Raw genomic sequence first — 19,799 nt, 5'->3', positions numbered from 1 at the left:
ATGCAGAGGATTGGAGTGACAGAGGCAGATGCAGTCACACTGGAAAAATATTACAGATAGTAAATCTAAAATTCTTCTTACTATAATGCTCCTTCATAAGCAAGAAATTGTTTCTTTACACAAGAAATGCTCCTTATTAAAGAACATTATTAAAGGGGATCAGATGCATTTGCTGGACATAAATCAGCATAATATTGCAACATGCAGTCACAAACTTATTGAGTGAGGAACGATATGTGGTAACTTTATCTGCAACATAAACAATAAATTGTGTGGGGAAAAATCAACAGAGTAAATAAAGTTTTGTAATATCCTTAATAAAACTCCAGAATTGAAATGTTGGCATATTTCATTTAACAAAAAGGTTAATGTCCACAGCTGCCATTACATGGAAGACAGGAGTGGTTTGGCATTGTCACCTGACTTCATATTCTACCTCAATATATTTTATTGAGTTTCCCATTTGACTTACTTGACTGTCATATGTATATCATGGTATACACAAAAAATGGTATGGTCCCAAAAAATCCCTTTACATTTTTTTTTTAATTGATTATCTTTGGCCTGTCAAATTGTCTGGTGTGAAAATGAATTATTGACACCTCTCATTAAATCTAATCTCCACTTTACCCCCAGAACAGGTTGAAATAGTTAAAATAACTCAAAATATCTGCGTGTGTGTGTTCAGGGCATTTAAATTTTACAAATGCAGTAAAATGTGGTTTGATTGCTGGTTTGAGGGTGTATGAAAAGTGTCTGAAACATTAAGCTTTATTTTATTTTTTGAAAACTGGCAACTTGAATCAGCATTTCTTTGATTTTTCTTTCACCTTGTAAGTGATCAAACAGCAAATGAACCATGTACAGTACATTGTTTCATTCCAGACAAGGCCCACAAACATATATATGCAGTGGAGGTTTCAGATGGTGATGTAACTGAAGTTCTTCATCTAGGAAATAGTTCACCTCTCCACTCAGAATACAGCAGTGCCAGGGATGTGTGCCATGCACCATGACTTGCAGCTATTTATGCTGACTTCACCACCACACGCCCACCTGTTTTGAGAACGTCATGTGATGTGTGACCATCACAAATGAGCCCACTTTGCAACACACAGAGGAAATGATAGTAAAACACGTAAAAACATTTATAAATCAAGTAAATTTAGATCTTAAAAGAAAAGGATTGATGCCATTTCCTGGTCATTTGAAACGAACACTTTATGAGATAAACAGGAGAGGTAAAAAGTGTCACTGTTGCCTCACCATGAAGACTCCCAGCACTCACCAGTAAGATGAAATGGGATGGAAAGCTGCCTTTCATGCACTGCTATCCAGGCCACTGCCCTCACAGTGGTAGAGTGCCAGTTACTGTACTTTATCTGAAGAGGCAGGAAACACAGAGAGCCTGTTTTTCCCTTGCTGTGCCATGTGTTTCTCACCTGATCCCTCCTCTTTTTTTCCAAACTGCAGAAACCACAGCATTGCTCTAGGTAATGTGAATGTGGACACTGCAGTCCATTGACTGGGACTCTGTTTAAATGTCAAAAATCACATTTTGTTTGGTCAAAGGAAGCAGAAAATGAAAAAAAAAACTTTCCCCCCAACAGTAAAGACAAAATTATTTGTGAGGTTAATAAAAAAAAAAAGACTCATTAACTTAAATATCTTGTTTCACTTGCAAAGATTAGGCAACAAGCTTGTGAGACAGTTAAGTCTGCCTGAGTTTGGTGGCGAGATCCAAACTCTCTTTGATTCTTTTGAGTGACTTCCTCTCTTTGAAGTTGACAGGAACATGGTGGAAGTTGCTCTGGTACTCTCTTGTGAATCTGTTTCAAGGATTTTCATGAAACTGCTACTTTAGGTTTTTACTTCCAAAATGCATGTTATGAATTGTTCTTGGAAATGGTGACCAAGCAGCATCCTCCACAGGTTCGCACATTCCTGCAAGCCACAGTGTTTATACCACCAACTCAACAAAAGGGTAACATTCTTAATAAGCAGCAACTGCTTGCTGTCTGGGACATAAAGTAATACATGTATCTACCTCTGAGATCATAAGTGCTGAAAATTATATATTTTGTATGTATTTTTTTAGTAGAGTAAAAAATGTAGAATAACACTGGATTTGGTTTTCTCCACTAATAATCTAGTTTAACTTTACAGATTGTGATTTATATGTTTGGTTAACACATTAAATATTACATGCTAAAACACATTAAATTCTTTACTATGTATAAAGTTTTACTGAATTGTGCTGATCATACATTTTTCCAGTTTTCTTTTCTGTGACTCGTTAATGTCAGTCTATGCCAACTATAATTGTTCTATAACATTATACTCAAGTAGTTTTTTTTTCTTAAGTCAAGGCATTTACTTACCGTTTATTAATCTTTTTGTTGTTTGTTTGTGGTTTCCTGCGGCGATTTTATTTAACTATACGCGGATCTTTCGTGTTTCAGAACTCTTTAACAACTTAAGGCGACACCACTGAATGTAAAGTACAGTTTTAACTTGAGTTTGTACTGCATTGAAACACCAGTTAACAGCCAAGGTGTGACTGAATTTACCCGTTTATGGTTCATGATGTGTTACATAACTTCCGGTTTTGGACTTTGAACCAAGAGCGCTAATAAACATGCAGCTCTTTCGTGTTCAGAGAGAATCGGCCCCCACTGTGTGTTTCCTTTATTTGTGAATAAAGACAACAGGCTGGATCTCGCGGGGGATTAGACGCAGAGATCGTTGTAATCCGTTTGCGGGCCGGCAGGCGGGGAGGAGCTTAGGACCCGGTAGGTGTGGGCCGGGTAGGATTTTTCCTCGTGGAGTAGCAGCTGGACGCATGCGCCCCCTTCCACTAGTTGTCGATCCCCAGCCCCAGGAGCAAATGAGATGAATTGTCGTGTTATACCTGCTTAAAGGCGCCGCTGGTTTGTGTGAAAAGCTCAACCTGCTCACGGGATAGGTGAACATAAACATTTTTATTCTTAGTAGAAAGTTTAAAAAGTGCCAAATAGTTAAAGGAAGGGGGCAGAATTAAACGATGAATGAGGAGAAGAGTCTTTGAATGTAAAGCTGACAATCTGAGAGCGGATTAGATCCCACTGCGAGGAATCAGAGCGTGTGCTGTTGTGAAAGATGCGGAAACAACATCAGAAGCAACAACCATCTGGATTTTGAGACACTGTGATATTTACATGCACTGGCAGGAGGATGTCTTGGCTCAGGAGAAGAGTGAAAATTCTCCAGATTGGACGCAAACACACTAAAGTTTTCTTTCTGGGACAGTTTCAGGGCTGTGAATCGGATGATTTTTGCACCGTTCCTCGGATCTAACGGGTTTGGTTTGGACCTGAATCACCATGTCAAAAGTCATTCAGAGGAAGAACCACTGGATCACCAAAGTAAACGAGTGCGCGGTCATCCGGGACGCGTACGGGGAGCTGAATGTAGAGCTGCGCGGCGGAGCTGAGAATGGAGAGTTTCCATACATCGGGCAAGTTAAAGAGGATGCTGTGCTTTATCAGGACGGCAAACTTAGCGAAGGAGAACTGCTCTTGGAAGTCGAGGGGCTGTCTGTGTCTGGATTACCTCTGTATGACATTTTTACTGTGATCAGTTGCTGCAAAGGTCCCGTAAGATTGAAAACTGTGCGCCAAGGTAAGTCAGCCATTTAAAAAAAGTGATGCATGTTTGCATACATGCATGCACGCGCGTGCGTATGACAGGTGTGTGGGAGAGTGACTAATGTACACATACAAAGCAGCTGATGAAAGCCAGTGGTGGCTGTTGTACAGCTGTGGTGCAAAAAGCTCATATACAGTAACAAAATGGGGATGTGAGTGAATTAGGGCAGAGGAGAGCTGCTGATGCTGCTGCTGCTTCTGCTGCTCATCCCTCCTCAGCAGCCTGGAGTCTTCACTGGATTTGACATGAAGCTGCCCTGACAGTCATCCTGCCCCCATTTGTCTAATATTGCTAAAGCCACTCTGGGTCAGACTTGGAGCGTCACAGATTAGACCACCTATAATACTCCAACACTTTAAAATGTTCCTGTTTCTAGGGCTGCCACTAATTCTAAATCTTGTCTCTTTATTTGTTTATTTATTTTAGATTTTCTAAGGAGTAGAACATGTGAGACAGTCCTGAGGCCTCAAAGTTAAACTTGAACTTGTTTCTTTGTTTGTTATTGGATAAGGTTATTTTGGAAGCTGCAATATTCGGAACACCCCCCCCCCCCCCCCCCCCACCCCCCAAAACTATTTAAAAATCAGATTTTATTGTGATATTTTTATTCCGAGCGTCTCTTTCCAAACATTCACTGTTTAACAAAGCTTGCAGTGCCTCCTCTCTGGGGAAATCATTAACTGTGTTATATAACTGTGGGTAGTGTCAGTGTAGCATCTTTGTACTGTATGTCCATTAGTGGCTCCACAGTGAATGTTTCACCTCTGAAACTGAAGTCTCGACCTCAGGGACAAGAGCTCAGCACTAATGCCGCTCTGTGTTTGCAGAACTGGCATTTGTTTGACACATAATCAGAGCATGTTTGCATCATGGGACATTTTTAATATCCACAGTGATCCAATAGTTTTCTAATTATTCTTAACTCCTATGGAAACACTCAACGCATAGACATAAAGGATATCTTGGCCCATCTGTCATTAGTTTCTTGCATTAGTCAGCAGATTCTCCTTGTCTCTTAATTAAAGGAGGGGGATAGTCTTTGATTATCCGAGTAGCTCACAAGGCTTTCATTGTGCCTGGCAGTCCACTGGGCTCCCATGCAGAACCGGTAAGGGATAGCGATCCAAGTTGTCCCAGACCAGATGACAGGCCGTTGAGACAGATCAGATCTCTCTGCTTTTCATTCCAGAAAGCTGTGGGTCGTATTACACGAGACCACATCACCTCGGTACTGTAGGTGGAAACACAATCAGCATGTGCAAGTAGACGGTGCCCACAGGTGTGTCGCTCCCTCAGAGGAATGCACAAAAAAAACACCTGAAATAAACCTGAGCATTCCTGCAGAGAGTGTGGAATATTAAACTTGTGAGATCTTGATGCCTGACGCTTTAAAAAAAAAGCTGTAGAATACTCAGCAAATAACATGTTAAAAAACCTGTTCAATAGAGGTCAGAAAGATTTTTAAAAAGGGTGATTTGTTTTGGTTTTCTTTAGTTAGTTTGTTTTTTACTTACTTTATTTACCCAGAACAAAGTGGTAAAAAAAAAAATTTTTAAAAAGGAAAATAAGATAGTTATCATATGTGTCTAATGACTATTGACAGTAAATAACTGTAAACTTTATCTTTGGATTGATAATTCTTTTTATGGTTATAAGGCAGAGAGGGTGTGCCCAGTAAATGTAAATTGTGGCTTATAAGTACAACAGGCTTCAAAGTAACCAAACTGCAAAGCGTCTAGTATCACAGCTACAGCTGCTAACTCTGCCAGATCACAATAACTTTACTCCTTTGGTATTTACAACAACTGTATCCATCTGCCTCTTTCACCTCATGTTGAATGTTTGCTCCGCACCTCTCCCCTCTGAAAACCTCCAGCTCATTCAACCCGAAATAAAAACAAAGTAAACCATAAAGGAAAACACTCCGAGGCAATTGGCCCATACTTTCCTTTTTAGCCCTTCCAGAGGGCTGTGGTTACTTCAGATGTTTTAACAACAGTGATACTTACAAAGGTCAGGCGAATAAAATAGTTTTCTGATGTGGCATAACTTTCAGGTTAAAGTCCAAAGAAGGAGTTCTTTGAGACATCTTATGACTGTGACCTACTTACGCAGCTCTTCTCTGTTATCATCGGTTGAATCCAGCTCAGTGATGAAAGGTTTTGTTGTCACTGTGTTTTGAGCTTGAATGGCTGCTACCTTGGCCAGGTCTCCCTTGTAAAGGAGATTTGCTCTCAATGGGACTTCCTGGTTAAATAGAGGCAATTATAATAGCCTGACATCTTTTAGTGTCTGTAAAAGCGCAACAGTTCTATATCAGGTCATTTAGTAATACTAGACTAACAAGAGTGATAGTGAATGAAACTGTTTGGGTGTGAACAGTCTTCTCAACAGTTGAATTATTTGTCTTTTAAGAGAACCACGATGCCCTCCAGCAGCCAAGAGTCTGGGGGTTTATGATCATGAGAGGGTCTGGGCCAGGTGTCAGGCTGTCTGATCTCAAGTAGCCCTTACTCCCCTTAGATCTTGTGTTGAACCTTAGCCAGACAGAGGGGAATCAGGCCAGTCTGCTAGATGCCAGGCATTCCTGGGAGGTGGAGATGAGCTCTTAATGGAACACTCTGATGACACTGGCTAGACTTTTACACATAAAATTTTAAGTTTTTTACCTTTTTAGTTAGTCCTTTAGACCTTCTCTTGCTTTCTGTCATCACCCTGCTCAGTCCTTGGATGCAGTGTGGTATAGTTATTAACAAGATTATCTGTGTAGTCCTTAAACGATTGTGATAGTAAGCATCTGTCCTTACAAACAGTCACTAACAGCTACCTGTGTGTACATTTAGTATCACCAGACTCACCAGTTAATCATAATTCCCATTTGGGAGCACACCTGGCTGCTTTGATTGAGTTTACTCATTTCTATATGCTAAACACATAATGTTTCCATTTTCATATTTTCTTCAGTGGCAATAAAACACTATTAAAGATATATGTTGTTCAGTTCTTTATTTAAATGTTCTTATAATGAAATATGAGCCAATCCAGTGTTGCGTTATGCAAATTTTAGAAGTTGTGCACATCTAGATAAATAGCTTCAGGCACAACTTTTCTAGCTGGGTGCTTTTCAAACCATTGCAGCAGAAGTGGGCACAACCAAATGATAAAAGCCAGTCAAACATCACATGGTTGAGGACATTCACTTTATTTATTCATAACATTATATACTCAGACAGTGATGAAAACTTATTTGATATAGTTCATTCTTTTTTGGTCAGATTTCTGTTACTTCCACTCAGATTTTTGATGCTCAAATGAAAATTGCAGTTATTCAAATGCAAACTTTAGTTTGGGTCCACACAATAGTACAGAAATAGACCCCTGTTCAAGTGCATAAGTTTGTGAGTTTCTATAAAATTCACAACTTTTTGTACTAAGGGTTAAAAGTCGCCTGATGATGGGCGTGACCACTTTGGATGATTCGTGGTTCTGCTGGATGTCACGTCAGCTATGTTGAGTCACTGGACTCGACCTCTTGACTGTGTTGTTACAACGCATTCTCTCTCCAGACTAGTTTTAAACTGATGCATAGTCAGGAACCCTTTCTCACCACGGTTAAGTTACCTCCTTTCAACACGGGGAAGAAGAATAACCTACAAGTCAACATCGAGAGGCGATCATATGACCTTCAAACAGAAGATAAGAATTTGACTCCTTGCTGGGACAGTTTTCTTTAGTCACTTACTTACATTTTTGACTATACCTTTGCCGATCTAAACCTAACCTACCTTGTCAGATTTAGTCTTCACTATGTTAAACAAACACTGCATTAAAACTCCCATTTGCAACAAGCTTTTCTGACATTGACCGATTATGACGGTCCCAAAAAAAGCATTTTTGCTGTTTTTGCCGTTTCTATTTCAGATGTTGAGGGACAACCATTGACCTTTACTGGACCTCATACTGAGGCGCATGCTGATAAATGTCAGTAAAGTAGTACAGCGTGAAGCCTATGGGTCCTGCCTTTTGTATGTGATGATTTCAGAGCGGTTGGTGCCATTTGATGTGTTGTTGATGGTCCTCACATAGACAGACCAATAGTTTGTTTCTAGGTTTACCTGGTACAATAAGTGTAATATTCTATTTATAATTAATTAATAAGCAAATGTATGTGTCTGTGCAGTCCATACAGTTTATGGATTCAACTTACCTCACTAGTATTAGCTTATGATGGATCAACCCGCCTCTTATCCAAATAATTACTTCTAGCTCTAAAAATGAAGACTGGCTTCAAAACTGTATTCACAAATAAATGTGTGATATGGCTGCATCCATCTGTTATAAATAGATTATATGGGGAAACAAATAGAAAGTATACTTAGCAAAACTGGATTTAATTGTAGCTTGCCTTTAAATTCTATGTTTAAAACTGACTGGGATTTAAAGGTTACACTATCTTTTATGTGTGGTTAAAAAGGCTTACAGGCATCATGACAGTGTTTGCAGACGCAGAGCTCTTCCCTTACAGGCTTATTCCAGAATGCAAGTTCCTTGCATTTTTTAAGGACGAAGACTTTGTCAGTCTTGATTAAAAGCAACCGACTGCATGTAAGTATATCCTTGAAAGGCTTGTCAGGGGCTCTGTTCCTTCTGCTTTTTCCTTTCCTTTCCTTAATCGCCTTCTCTTTAAGAGCTCTGTTTTAGACAGCTGTTTTAGACAGCAGTGAGGCCTCTAAGATGTTTTGTGTGTTCCTGTCTTTTCACACTTATGCTTTTTGTGTGTGCACAGAATAAGATTTTGACATTATAAGAAATGTTACTGTGGATGTCTTCAAAATAAGTGTAAATATAGCCGTACTTTCTTGTGACTCATACTGTATGCTTTTTTATGGTTTATATGCTGCAGTTTTACTTGATGAATGTTAATAAAGGCAGCGCACCAGTGAAGGAACTATACAAGGAGCTTGAACAAATGGCTGTGCAATTCACAGACTTTGCCTCAGGTGTCGTAACAATGAGGTTAGGATGGAGTGCAGGCCAGAAGGGTTACAAGAAAAAACCAGTGCTGTGCATGTGATGCTCTCTCAGGCAAAGACATTCATTCTTTGTACTCTTTAGCCTTGCAAAAGTGGCTTGTCGGGTGTACATTATTTTTGCATATATCAAACCATACAAAACCTGACATACAGTGTCAGATGTATAATTCGTGCTTTGCTTATTCTTTGCTTGTGTTTTGATATTTAACTTTACAGAAGGCAATTTACTGATGTTAGTGTTATATTTTGGCATGAGGACTAATACTTATCGCACTATCAATGAATCAACCAGATATTTTCTTAAAAAATCATTAAATGTATTTTAAGCTGAACTGCTGTCAGTATATTAAAGTATGGCCATGTTGTTTCACTTCATAAGTCTCAGGACCATATCAGTAAATTTTTTGTGTTTGAAGGTGAACCTTCTCAGTGGTAAAATGTAAACTAGTGTCTGAGTATCAGTTATTTTGACAGTCCTGCTTGGTAAGCTCGCATGGTACATTTTGAGCATGCAAAATTTATCAGCATCAAGAATTATATGTTAATGACTTTCCAAGTTTGAGGGGAATACTATTCAGCTAATCATTAGCAACAATTATGTAGTGTGAATGAAGGTTATGCTTTGAAAATTGAAAAGTGCTTGTAAAATGACAAATATGACCTTGAGTGTAATTTGAGTGAAGATCCATTCGGTGATTTCTGTGATCACTGAATTTATTTTCAGTGCTTGGAATAACAGGAGCTTTTTGACATCTACAACCAGCTTTCATAAGAAAATGCTGTGTAGAAAAAAACATATCCAAGTGTATGGTTGATAAAGTGACAGCTTTTCAGACTGTGCAGTTCTCATCATAAAAAATGTGCTTCATTTGTTTCCAATGACCTCAGCTTGAAAGGAATGCCGTGGTGATAAAGAAGGGTAAATTCATGTCATTAGGTTCATGAAGAGATACTCCTCCACAGCAAAGCTGTAACAAGCATGAAGAGCCTTCTGGGTGTAAAAAGTGCTCACTGATTTACTCTTGCTTATCATTGCACACAGAAAAAGCATTGCGGGCAGTGTGTTACTGTATGTAGATTTGCAAAATGCATTCAGCTAAATGTCTAACAAAAAAAAAACAAAACTCATCACTTTCCTGTTTCTTCAAACAGCAACTTCAAAGACTGAGAAATGAAGCCAATAAAATAAATAAATTAAATGGCCGATTGAGGTTGGCTATAAAAAGTGAGTCAGATGTAGTACCACATGTTAGGTTGGTTAACTCTAAAGAAGAAATCGGCAACTTTTGGAGGATTTTTAATTTAATTTATCCGTCTGATCAAAAAAAGTTTAAAGAAAAATGGTTTGCAGTGTGAACAAATGCACAAAGAGCAAACGTCTCCAGTGTTGGTCATTTTATTTTATTTGCTGCTTAGAACTGATTAGCAGACAATACATCCATAGATCATGAACCAAGCACACTGGCTGATAGCTTAACAATTCATTTTCTCAAAAATGTGGTCTTTTCAGACCTCAGAAAACAAGATGGTGAACTTGAAGCTTCAACATGGAAATTCTCTGCACCAGTGTGTTACTCCACGATCTCTAAGCAAATCTTTTACAGGCTTTTTAGTCACAATTATGAAAAAAAAAAAAAAAGAGAGACAAATTTCAGCCCAAACTAAAAGGAAAAATGTTTTTTGTTGCAGAAATGTTTACATATAATGTCTTAGTAGTTTCGAGACAAGAAAAAATGAAACCCAGTCGTAAAATAAAGAACACGAATGATAACACCAGGGTGAACACATGTAAATGTGCAAGTAAATTTGGAATCAGAAAAAATAAATCAAATTTTGAATATCTATTTTTAAATTGGTTTATCTATTATTGTTACTTAGAAATAACATATTTCTTCATAATTTCAAATGGTTTATATTTCAGGACCAACTGCAGACTCTATGTTTGTGGTTTGTCCCCATTTAGAGGCCACGCCTGTGCTTCTGATAGTTTTACTTAATCTAAAACTGACATTATCTTTTTTGAGATCATTATTTCACCTTCATCTGCATACAGACATGCACATTACCAGTAATACTTGATCAGTATAGGAGTTTGAACTCAGCTGAGGTTATTTATTTCTCTCTGTGTTGCTGTCTTTTTTCTCCTTTGTTACTGTGCTGTTTTCTGGAGTACCTCTCATATGCTATTATCTATCTGAATATATATAAAATCTTATTTCACAATAACTAGTATGTGAAACCATCAAAAAACAGAGCTAAATGGCAAATACGGGCCCGTTTTGGTCATGTGGCTAAATAAGCACCTGCAAACATCAACATGTAGTGTTCAGCTACAATATTTAAATAGTGTTTTCAGTGTCAGCAATTCTTTATGATACACATAAACATCTTGGAGTGCTTAGTCATTTTTTTTGAGCTCCATGGAAGCAGAGTATGATTCGGTGTAAGGTTGAAAGGCCTTCAGGTGTAAGCAATGTATTATATACACTAAACATGATACCAGATGCACTAAATGTGTAAAAAAGCCAAATAAGCCTTGTTTGCACTGGACATTTTGCAATTTGAATCATCACTGATAAATAGAGTGGGTGTTATAAGACCTGTTTAGATAGATTGGATTTATATTGCTTTTTTCTTCCTGAGTACAGTTGGGTTGAAACAGGGAAGTGGTGCAGGTATTTGGTAATATGGATACGCTCTTTTAAGTAATCTATTGTTTTTGGTTTCTACAGAAACTTTTGTTCCTTGACGTTTGCCTGTAGGGCTGTGCGTCTTCTGGGAATTTCGTGAAGAAGAGCTGTCCGAAGAATATACTCAGCACACGAATGTCTTTGATTTGTCCTGCCATAGCCTGCAAACATTATAGTGCACACAAATATTCACTTTTTCAGCCTGGTGACACAAGTAGCAAAATAAGAGGTTTTTAGATTTTAAATAGTATCACAAGAAAATACTCATTTAGAGCGAAAAGCGCTGATCAACTGGTAAATAAACTATGTGCTGCACATGTGTATGAAATAGTCCCTTGTTAGGCATCACTTCATTGAGTTAAGAATGTGACTATGACTCAGCAAACTCAGCAAACGGCTCTGAAGCTGTGAGCAGGATGGATTCAGTTTCAGTGGAGGTGCTTAGATTTATGTACTGTGTGTTTTAATAAACTGGTGCAGTAGCCAGTCAGAACAACCTATTTTACATTACTGCTGAAAGGTTTTTCCTCTCAATGCTACTGACGTAGTCTATCTTTGCTCTGATTGGCTGCTTGAAAGCAGGTGATCCAGGGAAATAAACACACTGATGAAGTTTTAAGGTCTTTCCACTAGATTTTCCCTTTCAGGCAGTCCCTGCACATGCAGTGGCGCTCATACACGATCCTCTACAGTCAATCAAGCACACATCTGCATGTTCACCGCAAGAGTCTCATACACTGGATATTAATTGACATTTAAGCTTCGCTCCTCAATCATACATCTGGAGTGAATCAAGTACGATTAGAGCTCTTTTTTTATACACGTGAATCACAGTTCTACTTTTAGCAAGTTTCTTTGGTTTTGTTGTGGTTTTTCAGGCACAGTAATTACACCTTATATAAGAAACAAATTGCATATACTGTGTGAAGCATTCTAATTTTCTTCAAGCTCCTCTGTCATCAGCTAGGTTTCTATATCAGCTGGGCAGAACATCATGCTGAGATGAAAATATTTCAGTAAAGCGCTCATTTGATTGTTTGTAAAATAAGACACTGCTACAAATGTACCATTATTTTTATTATGTGAACTGAGGGAGAGGCTTTTTGTTCTGCTCCTTATCCTTTCAGTACCTCTAGTGTGTCAGTCACCAGGGACTTGGATTGCTTGTGAGTGCTTGAGAGGCTAACCCAACCTTTTAAGGTTTTTGCAGCATATAAAACAAGTTATACCATCATCTCATATCCTGGCTTTAATGTTCACATTTAATCTGAAAGGGCACATGTTCCTGTATGTAACACACATTAAGCTGTTGTTCTACAACTCATCCTCTGGCCGCCCTGCTTGTTGAAATGTAATGATTTACAGGGTTGGTGAGTTCATGCTGTAAGAGGTTAACTTGCCTTGGAAACCGATTTGGAAATTCCCTCTAATGTCTGTTTCTCTATCACAGAATCAACACCTGTTTTATTGAAACAAATTAAAACAGAAAGTTTGTGTTAATTGACACCAGTGCACAAACTTTTATTACAATGATATATCATTTCTGGGTAACATGTGAGTAATTTTGACATGAAATACTTTTCCTGGAACATCATCAGCAAGCTGAGCTTGTTAATTCTGCTTTGGTACACAGAGTCCAGGCTTTTGTTTGGCTTAGCAAACATTTGTGCTAACCTCAGTCTCTTAAAGTGACAATCAAAATTGCATTATCTTTTTTTTTAATGACATTACCTTATTTGGATCATAAATAAAGACTTTGTGAGCACGCTGGCACCATGTGGATTTATTCTGGAGAATTTTCTTATTCGCTGTTGTTTTTGCATAATTTCTGAACAGCATCATTTCAAATAACACATATTTATATAAACAAAACAACTGGTTTCTATGGTTTTCTCTCAAATTTGTTGCGTTTAAATGTGCTATAGAAATAAAATTGACACAAGTAGGGCACCTTAGTGCTAAATTCATCTATGATAACGCTGAATCCAAAACATTGCAATAAAATAATGCATATATGCATGGCATATACATATACATATTGGCATAGTAGGGACATAGTAGTGCTTATTTTTACATTCCTAGGGCTGCTAATTCGAATTAAATGTCAGCTGCAAAACTCAATTAAAAAAAAATATTTTCTCTGTAATACTGCTTTGTGTTACACAGTTGAGTTTTAATCATTATTTGAAGCTTACAGCGCACACTGGAGCACAAGACAGAAGTGTAATCATTGTTTTTAGTCACGCGGGTGTTGTGGCTTACAGGCGTGTAAACTCAAAGGAAAGGTTTCTCTTCTCGATGTTACACCTAAACCCAACCTAATACACAATGACTGGAGTCAGTAAGCAGAGCTGACTTTGATCTTGGAAGTGCAGAAGACCCAGCCTGCTTTTCCCATGATCTTGTTCCCTGACTTTTTGCCCTGTCAGACCATTGCCCTGACAGCTTTGAACAGGTGGAGAAGAAGGTTCAAACACCTTTATGAACTCTGTGCATCTGTGTGTGGGTCCCAGTGTTCACATTTTCCACTCTATTCCCAGTCATATATTTGTGACTTGTAACGGGTGGAAGGACACCTTATCTACATCAAAGCTTTGCAGGAACTGGCTTCCTCCATCTGATATTCTCATTACTGTTGTGATGCTTGAAGACAGTTCCGTCTGTGGTGGTCTGAGTTAGTCACAGTAGGAAGGAAAGGAAGGCCACAACAATAAATCTGATTTGTGCTGCAGGGACACATCTTTGGTAGCTTCACGAAAGAGTGACAGAGAAATAATGAAAGAAAAACATATGGCCGACTGCATTAGTTAGGCAAGTGTTTTTCTTGACATAGCCATGCTTCAGAGTTGCTAATGGTCAGTCAATTCCAGGTATTACTGTTTGGTTTCAAAATATTAACCAGACATTCTGCTTTGTGACACGTTTTATGTGCAATCATCGTGGTCAAAGTCAGTCTGCTTCTTATCTGTCTTTATTTGTTTCTGTTTGCACAGTGTTTCATTGGTCCATGTTTTGGGTCATGATCACTACAATATTCTCCCTCAGTCCTCTGGCCTGAGAGGACTGAGGGAGAATATTGTACAAATTTACTACAATCTGACGCATGCGTCCAGATATCAGACCACGTGCTGTTTTTCTTACAGCTGTTCTGAAGCACTGTATTGTAAATTTAGACTCCTTGTCAAAGTGAGTTAATTGATGGAAGCACTTTTACCAGCTGTCATTGTCAGCTAAACTTACTTTGAACATCAGCTTGTGTAACTCACTCTGTGTCTCTTCTTTTGTTACACTGCCTTTATAAACCTGACCTGAAGCTGGCTCGAATCTTATTAAGTTTGCAGAAGAAAAATAATGTTGTACTCTTTTATGTTTACTTCTGTTCTCAATATAGAGCTTCTGTGTGAGGTTATATATGGTAGCTTAGTCCGTTTAATCAGTTGAACATCACTGCAAATGCCACAGTCTGACCAAAATATCCTCAGATAACTGTTTTAAAATAAGGAGCAGACACGGAGGGGGGATATTTTTAAAACTCTCAGCAGAAGACATTATACGATGATAAAAGCTAAATATCGGTTCCTGCTGTTCTTTTAAGATAAAACAGATCCATGACACCTTCTGGGACTGTTTGCATGCTTCTGCCTGTACAAGGGAAGGACTGACCTTGGGCTGCAGCTGTTCATCACAATTTGGCAGCATCTGGCTGTGCTCAGGGGTGAGGTGTGCCCATGGGGGAGCTGGGCATACAGAGAGTAGAAATACTTTGTTCTGAGCTGGTTGCATAGAGGATAGGACTAATTAAAGCATAATCCATATAGCTTTCTAGATTAGAAAGATCTATTTCTGTCCTCCAATTGTACATTTAATACACTGAACATTTAGTTCTTCAGTCCTAAAGTTAGCAATTCTTGTACATTTGCAGAATGGCGGAAGAAAAAGAAGTTTGGCACGTCTTTAAATTAAGTACAATATAATATAATATGGTATAATATAATATAATACTGCATGATTAAATCCCAAAAGGTTGATTGTGTTCATCTAGACGTAGCGTTTTCAGTGGGGGAAACATTTCGTCACTCATCCACGTGACTTCTTCAGCTGACTGCAGGTTTCCCCAATCTTATAAACATTACATTTGCACAATAAATGAAACTAGCACCACTGAATGAACAATGGGCTGGGAGGTCAGTTCCTTGATCATTAACATGGAAATTCTCATGACCATTGATCAAAGACCACTGATCAGTGGACACGAGTACCATTCACAGAGACTTGGGGAATGGCTGCAATCGCAGCATTGTAAGATGGCGAAAGATGTACCCTTAAGCCCCCTCCACGATTCAGACGTGGTCTTTCCCTTTTCACGTAAATGGCCTCCCTGACTCGCTGCTCACACTCGTTGCTCTCTGTCCAGGATGTGTACATCCTCATCCTTGAAAGAGTGTCCACTGGCCTGTAGATGTATGGTTTAATAAGTGTATAATACTGTGGCTCTCAGTAGTGTAAGGTGTAAGCAAAGGATTTTCTGTGCTGATTATTAAAGTTTGCATGCATGACTAAATGAATACAGGGTTTCAACCTTTCTATTTCTGCTATTACAGATGTTTTTTTGCAACCCTTTTAAAAAAATGATCAAGTGTTTGTCGTACAGGTGGATTTAAAATGGATTTTTAAGTTACTTTTGTTTAAATCGAGCTTTGCCCTACCTTTAACAATTGTTTTAATGCCATGTAACAGTTTTAGTGAAGAATAGCAAAGCTGAACTGAAGAGTTTATTTAATTCCTACGATAAAAATAGAAGCACTTGGGTGTGTCACAGTTATGATTTCGGTGATTAAAGATCCTTCTCTGTCTGCAGTTATGACAAAAATGAAACCTGGACTTTCTCAGATAAAGCTGTCGCCTGACATTCAAACAGAAAATAACTTTGCTATCAAACTGAACACAAACAGACTTTCTTAGGTAAGTTGAAGATGACTGACACGTTAATATATATATTTCTTATTTTAATTCGACAAACTCAAAGGCTATGTCTCTAGCGTGACTTTGCGGCAGATGAAGTTTGCACAGCTGTCATGGTGAAATAAGAATACATATATAAAATGTAACAATTTACATAGAGGATTTCCACCAGACAGGTTGTTCAACTCTGAGGGTTCTTTCTTTAATTCCCTTTTAAGTCTTTTTCATCTTTTGATTTAATTGGGAACATAGTTTCATAAGATACATTAGCAAAGTTAATAGTTGTAACTTTTGTCTATAAAAAGAAACCTCAAAGTCTTTGGAGAAGCATGGAAAAGAGGAAAGAGTTGCACAATCAAAGATGCAACTGGAAACATTGCAAATGATGAAAGCAGCACTCAAAATGAAACACTGAACAAACTGGTCAGCAATAACCGCACAGTGCAATCACACGCCACACAAAATGACAGCTTCATTATCCATATGTAGCTTGTCGTGCATGTTTTCAACAGGAAAAGCTGTTAAAAAGCCACAAGGTCTTAACTATGTTTGGCGACAATTAAAACACATCCTTCCTTGTATTATATCTTGAACACACCACTGACTTGAATATGCCTGAGTAAGCACTGGAAATGGTCCAGTCTTATTGTCATGGCCCTTCTTGTCATATTAACGTAAAGTATGTGGGAAGGAAGGGATTACAAATTAGGTTTAAACATTCATGTGACAATAGCCTTGACTACAATACACCCACAATGGAAGTAATGACAAAAGACACCCAAGAATGTTCTTCACTATAATCTGAAAACATCTGAAAACCTATTTTAAAAAAAAAAAAACAGATTCCTTCATGAATACTGCTCCTACTTTTGGTTGATATTATAAGTGTTGATATGCAGTCACCCATTACCAGCAGCCTCATTAAAAGAGAGCTCAATAGCACAAGTACTTGACACATTATATCACATCAAACACTACGTCGTATTAAAGCACTTAAAGCATTCGCAGTTAAACTTAACAGAAGCAGAAGTGATTGGGAAGCAGTGCTTAATCTCATTGTAGTGATCTCAACAGACTGATGTAATATGTGGTTAAATTTCTAAATGAAAAACTTATGATTTTATTGTGTTTTTTGACCCCCCCTTTCTTACTTTTAAGTCAACTTTAATCGCTTTCACATGTTGTTAAGATCTTGTTTTATTTAATGTGAGTCCAAAACTGATTTGCTCTCTTATATGACTGAAAAAAGCAACAAATAGCTTTAAAAATAGCTGAAATATTAAGTTTTATATTAATAATTTCCATTGCAGAAGACTTCCCATCTTTAGGCTCACGGGTCCACATCGCCACTCGCTTGGTACGGCAGCATGATGAACCCCGCAAACACTGCCTCTTCATGTCTTTAAAGGCCCTCTGATCCAGCCTTTTTTGTGCTGTCCAGCTGTGAAGGAGAATCTGTGATTTCTTATAGTCTGAAGGTCGGGGAATTGATGGTTTGATGGTCAGTGATGTATGAAGGACTGCAGTCTACCATTATACACAGACATATATTCACTTTTAGTCTGAAGCAGTTCAGCACCGATGGTTTATGTGCAGAGAAAACCTTACTTGACATAGGTTCTTGTGTTGCTTAAAATGCCATCTTTTTGTGCATCATGTGGTAAATCTTCCAATTTTTTTGTCTTCATTATTTTGTCTCTTGTTTGTAAGAGTCTTTTTTATCTTTTTGGGTTGAAGTCTGTCCATTTTTGCATGTTTTCTACACTGCGCTTACAAAACGGGACAAGCTCTTCTGTTCTCTGGACCATCTGTTAAATTGTCACCCATGGGGATGCTTAGATTTAACCAACCAATAAATCACATTGCATCACCAAAAGCCAGAAGCGGTGCATGAGTTTGGGAGGCAGCATCCTACAACAGATCATCCGATTTTTTTTCTGTTCACGCTCTGCTGCACCGTTTGATTGACTGATTGTCTCTTCGAGTTCTTTTCTCTAAACATAATGTTTTCATACTGTCTCGTCTGTCTTCCCGTTGTTTTCTTGTGTCTTCTTTTTAAGGAAAGAGAGCTTGTGTTGTGTGTTGAGGATGATTCTCTTTGAATAGCCAGGACTGAAATGCACCTGTGAAGGTTTTCAGCATCATAATAACCACACTGGCTGCTCAGATCTAAGGACTTTAGATCTGACTCAGGCTTTAATCTTATCTCAGCTGCTGATCCCCAGGTATCAGTCTGATGTGTGTTATGTGTGTTTGTGTGTTCATCTGTAAGTGAAACATTCTTGCTTTTTTTTGTTGTCCCTTATCGGTCTGCAAGAAGGTTTATTGAACCCACTTTATATCCTGTAATTCCTGCTCACTTTCTGGTTGGGAGTACTGTTTTTTCAGTATATTAGCTAAATCCTCTGACAAACTTGCACAGCTGGCATTTCTGAGATACTGCCACCTCTCAGCACAAAATCCTGGTAGCCATTGCATTACAAAGTGAGGAAATTCACATGACGGTTATAATTTAATGAATCTCCCTGTGGGTCCTCATGTTTTTCAGCTATACAGAGCCCTGTATATTTGATGGATAACCCCTAAGTTAGGAAGGGTATCTTTGTAAAAGTAGGGCTTCATATATGGTAAATTCATTATTACTTAGTTTAACATAGCAGAGAGTTTTTTGGATGTCCCGTCTCCTCTTCTCCCCTTCGAGCGAACTTCACTGGTTTGTTTGTGTGCTGGATCAACAGCACAAGCAGTCCCTTCAATTACAGCCCTCAAGGTACAAATTAGTGGTTATTACACTGGGCGGAGAAGCTTCCCATTTTCCACTCCTTCATCTAAATACATATAAACCATAATTCAAGCCTAATGTGGTAATTTCTTGTCTTGTGTTTTATTGTGTTTCATTATATACTGGCTGGTGATGAAATGTTCATCCCTCTGGTGTGATGTGCTCCAGACTGCTGCAGCAGTCGACAGGCGGGGGAATTAAAAGAGGAGGTGGGACACGTATCTCTTCCCTGTCTCATTGCCCGTGGTCATTGGCTCCTGTGAAAGAGGGGACATTAATGACAGAGGGGCCCTTTGTGTGTGTCATGACCAGGCAGGCAATGACATTTAACAGAAGCAGCCAGTTAGAACTGATGGCACGCTTGCATACCGACAGCTGTAGCCTGATGCTCTCTATCAGCATCAGGGAGGATTCAACTGGCCCAAAGCATCTTTTTTTTAACATATGTTGCCCATGGGAGGAAAACAGATACAATGGTGTATTCAAATAGTTGCTTTGTGTGCATTTTTTTTTTTTTTTTTTTTTTTTAGAAACGTGGCACAAAGAAATGTTTTTCCTTCACATTACAAATGAACTCGAGGGATAAGAATAGAGATCCTGCCATCTGGAGTGTGTTGAGTTTGGTGTTCCAGTATTTGACAGGAA

General features: G+C 38.5%; 1 protein-coding gene across 11 annotated transcripts in view; it reads left to right on the top strand.

Annotated features, from left to right (window-relative positions):
* Positions 1-2,840: 2,840 nt before the first annotated feature.
* The window catches only part of LOC308406616 (membrane-associated guanylate kinase, WW and PDZ domain-containing protein 1-like), an 87,866-nt gene continuing 70,907 nt past the window's right edge, over positions 2,841-19,799 (top strand). For 8 of the 11 annotated variants that reach the window (XM_080897707.1, XM_080897706.1, XM_080897700.1 and 5 more), the window contains exon 1: positions 2,845-3,660. In XM_080897707.1, coding sequence (XP_080753833.1) covers positions 3,363-3,660 — 298 coding nt within the window. In that variant the 5' untranslated portion in view covers positions 2,845-3,362. Of the gene's footprint in view, positions 3,661-19,799 lie in introns of all 11 variants that reach the window. The other 3 variants (XM_080897698.1, XM_080897703.1, XM_080897699.1) reach the window with 3 other exon arrangements.

The sequence above is a fragment of the Rhamphochromis sp. 'chilingali' genome, assembly GCF_963969265.1.
Source record: "Rhamphochromis sp. 'chilingali' genome assembly, chromosome: 12".
Taxonomy (NCBI): domain Eukaryota; kingdom Metazoa; phylum Chordata; class Actinopteri; order Cichliformes; family Cichlidae; genus Rhamphochromis; species Rhamphochromis sp. 'chilingali'.
This window is presented reverse-complemented; position numbering and strand designations above follow the sequence as displayed.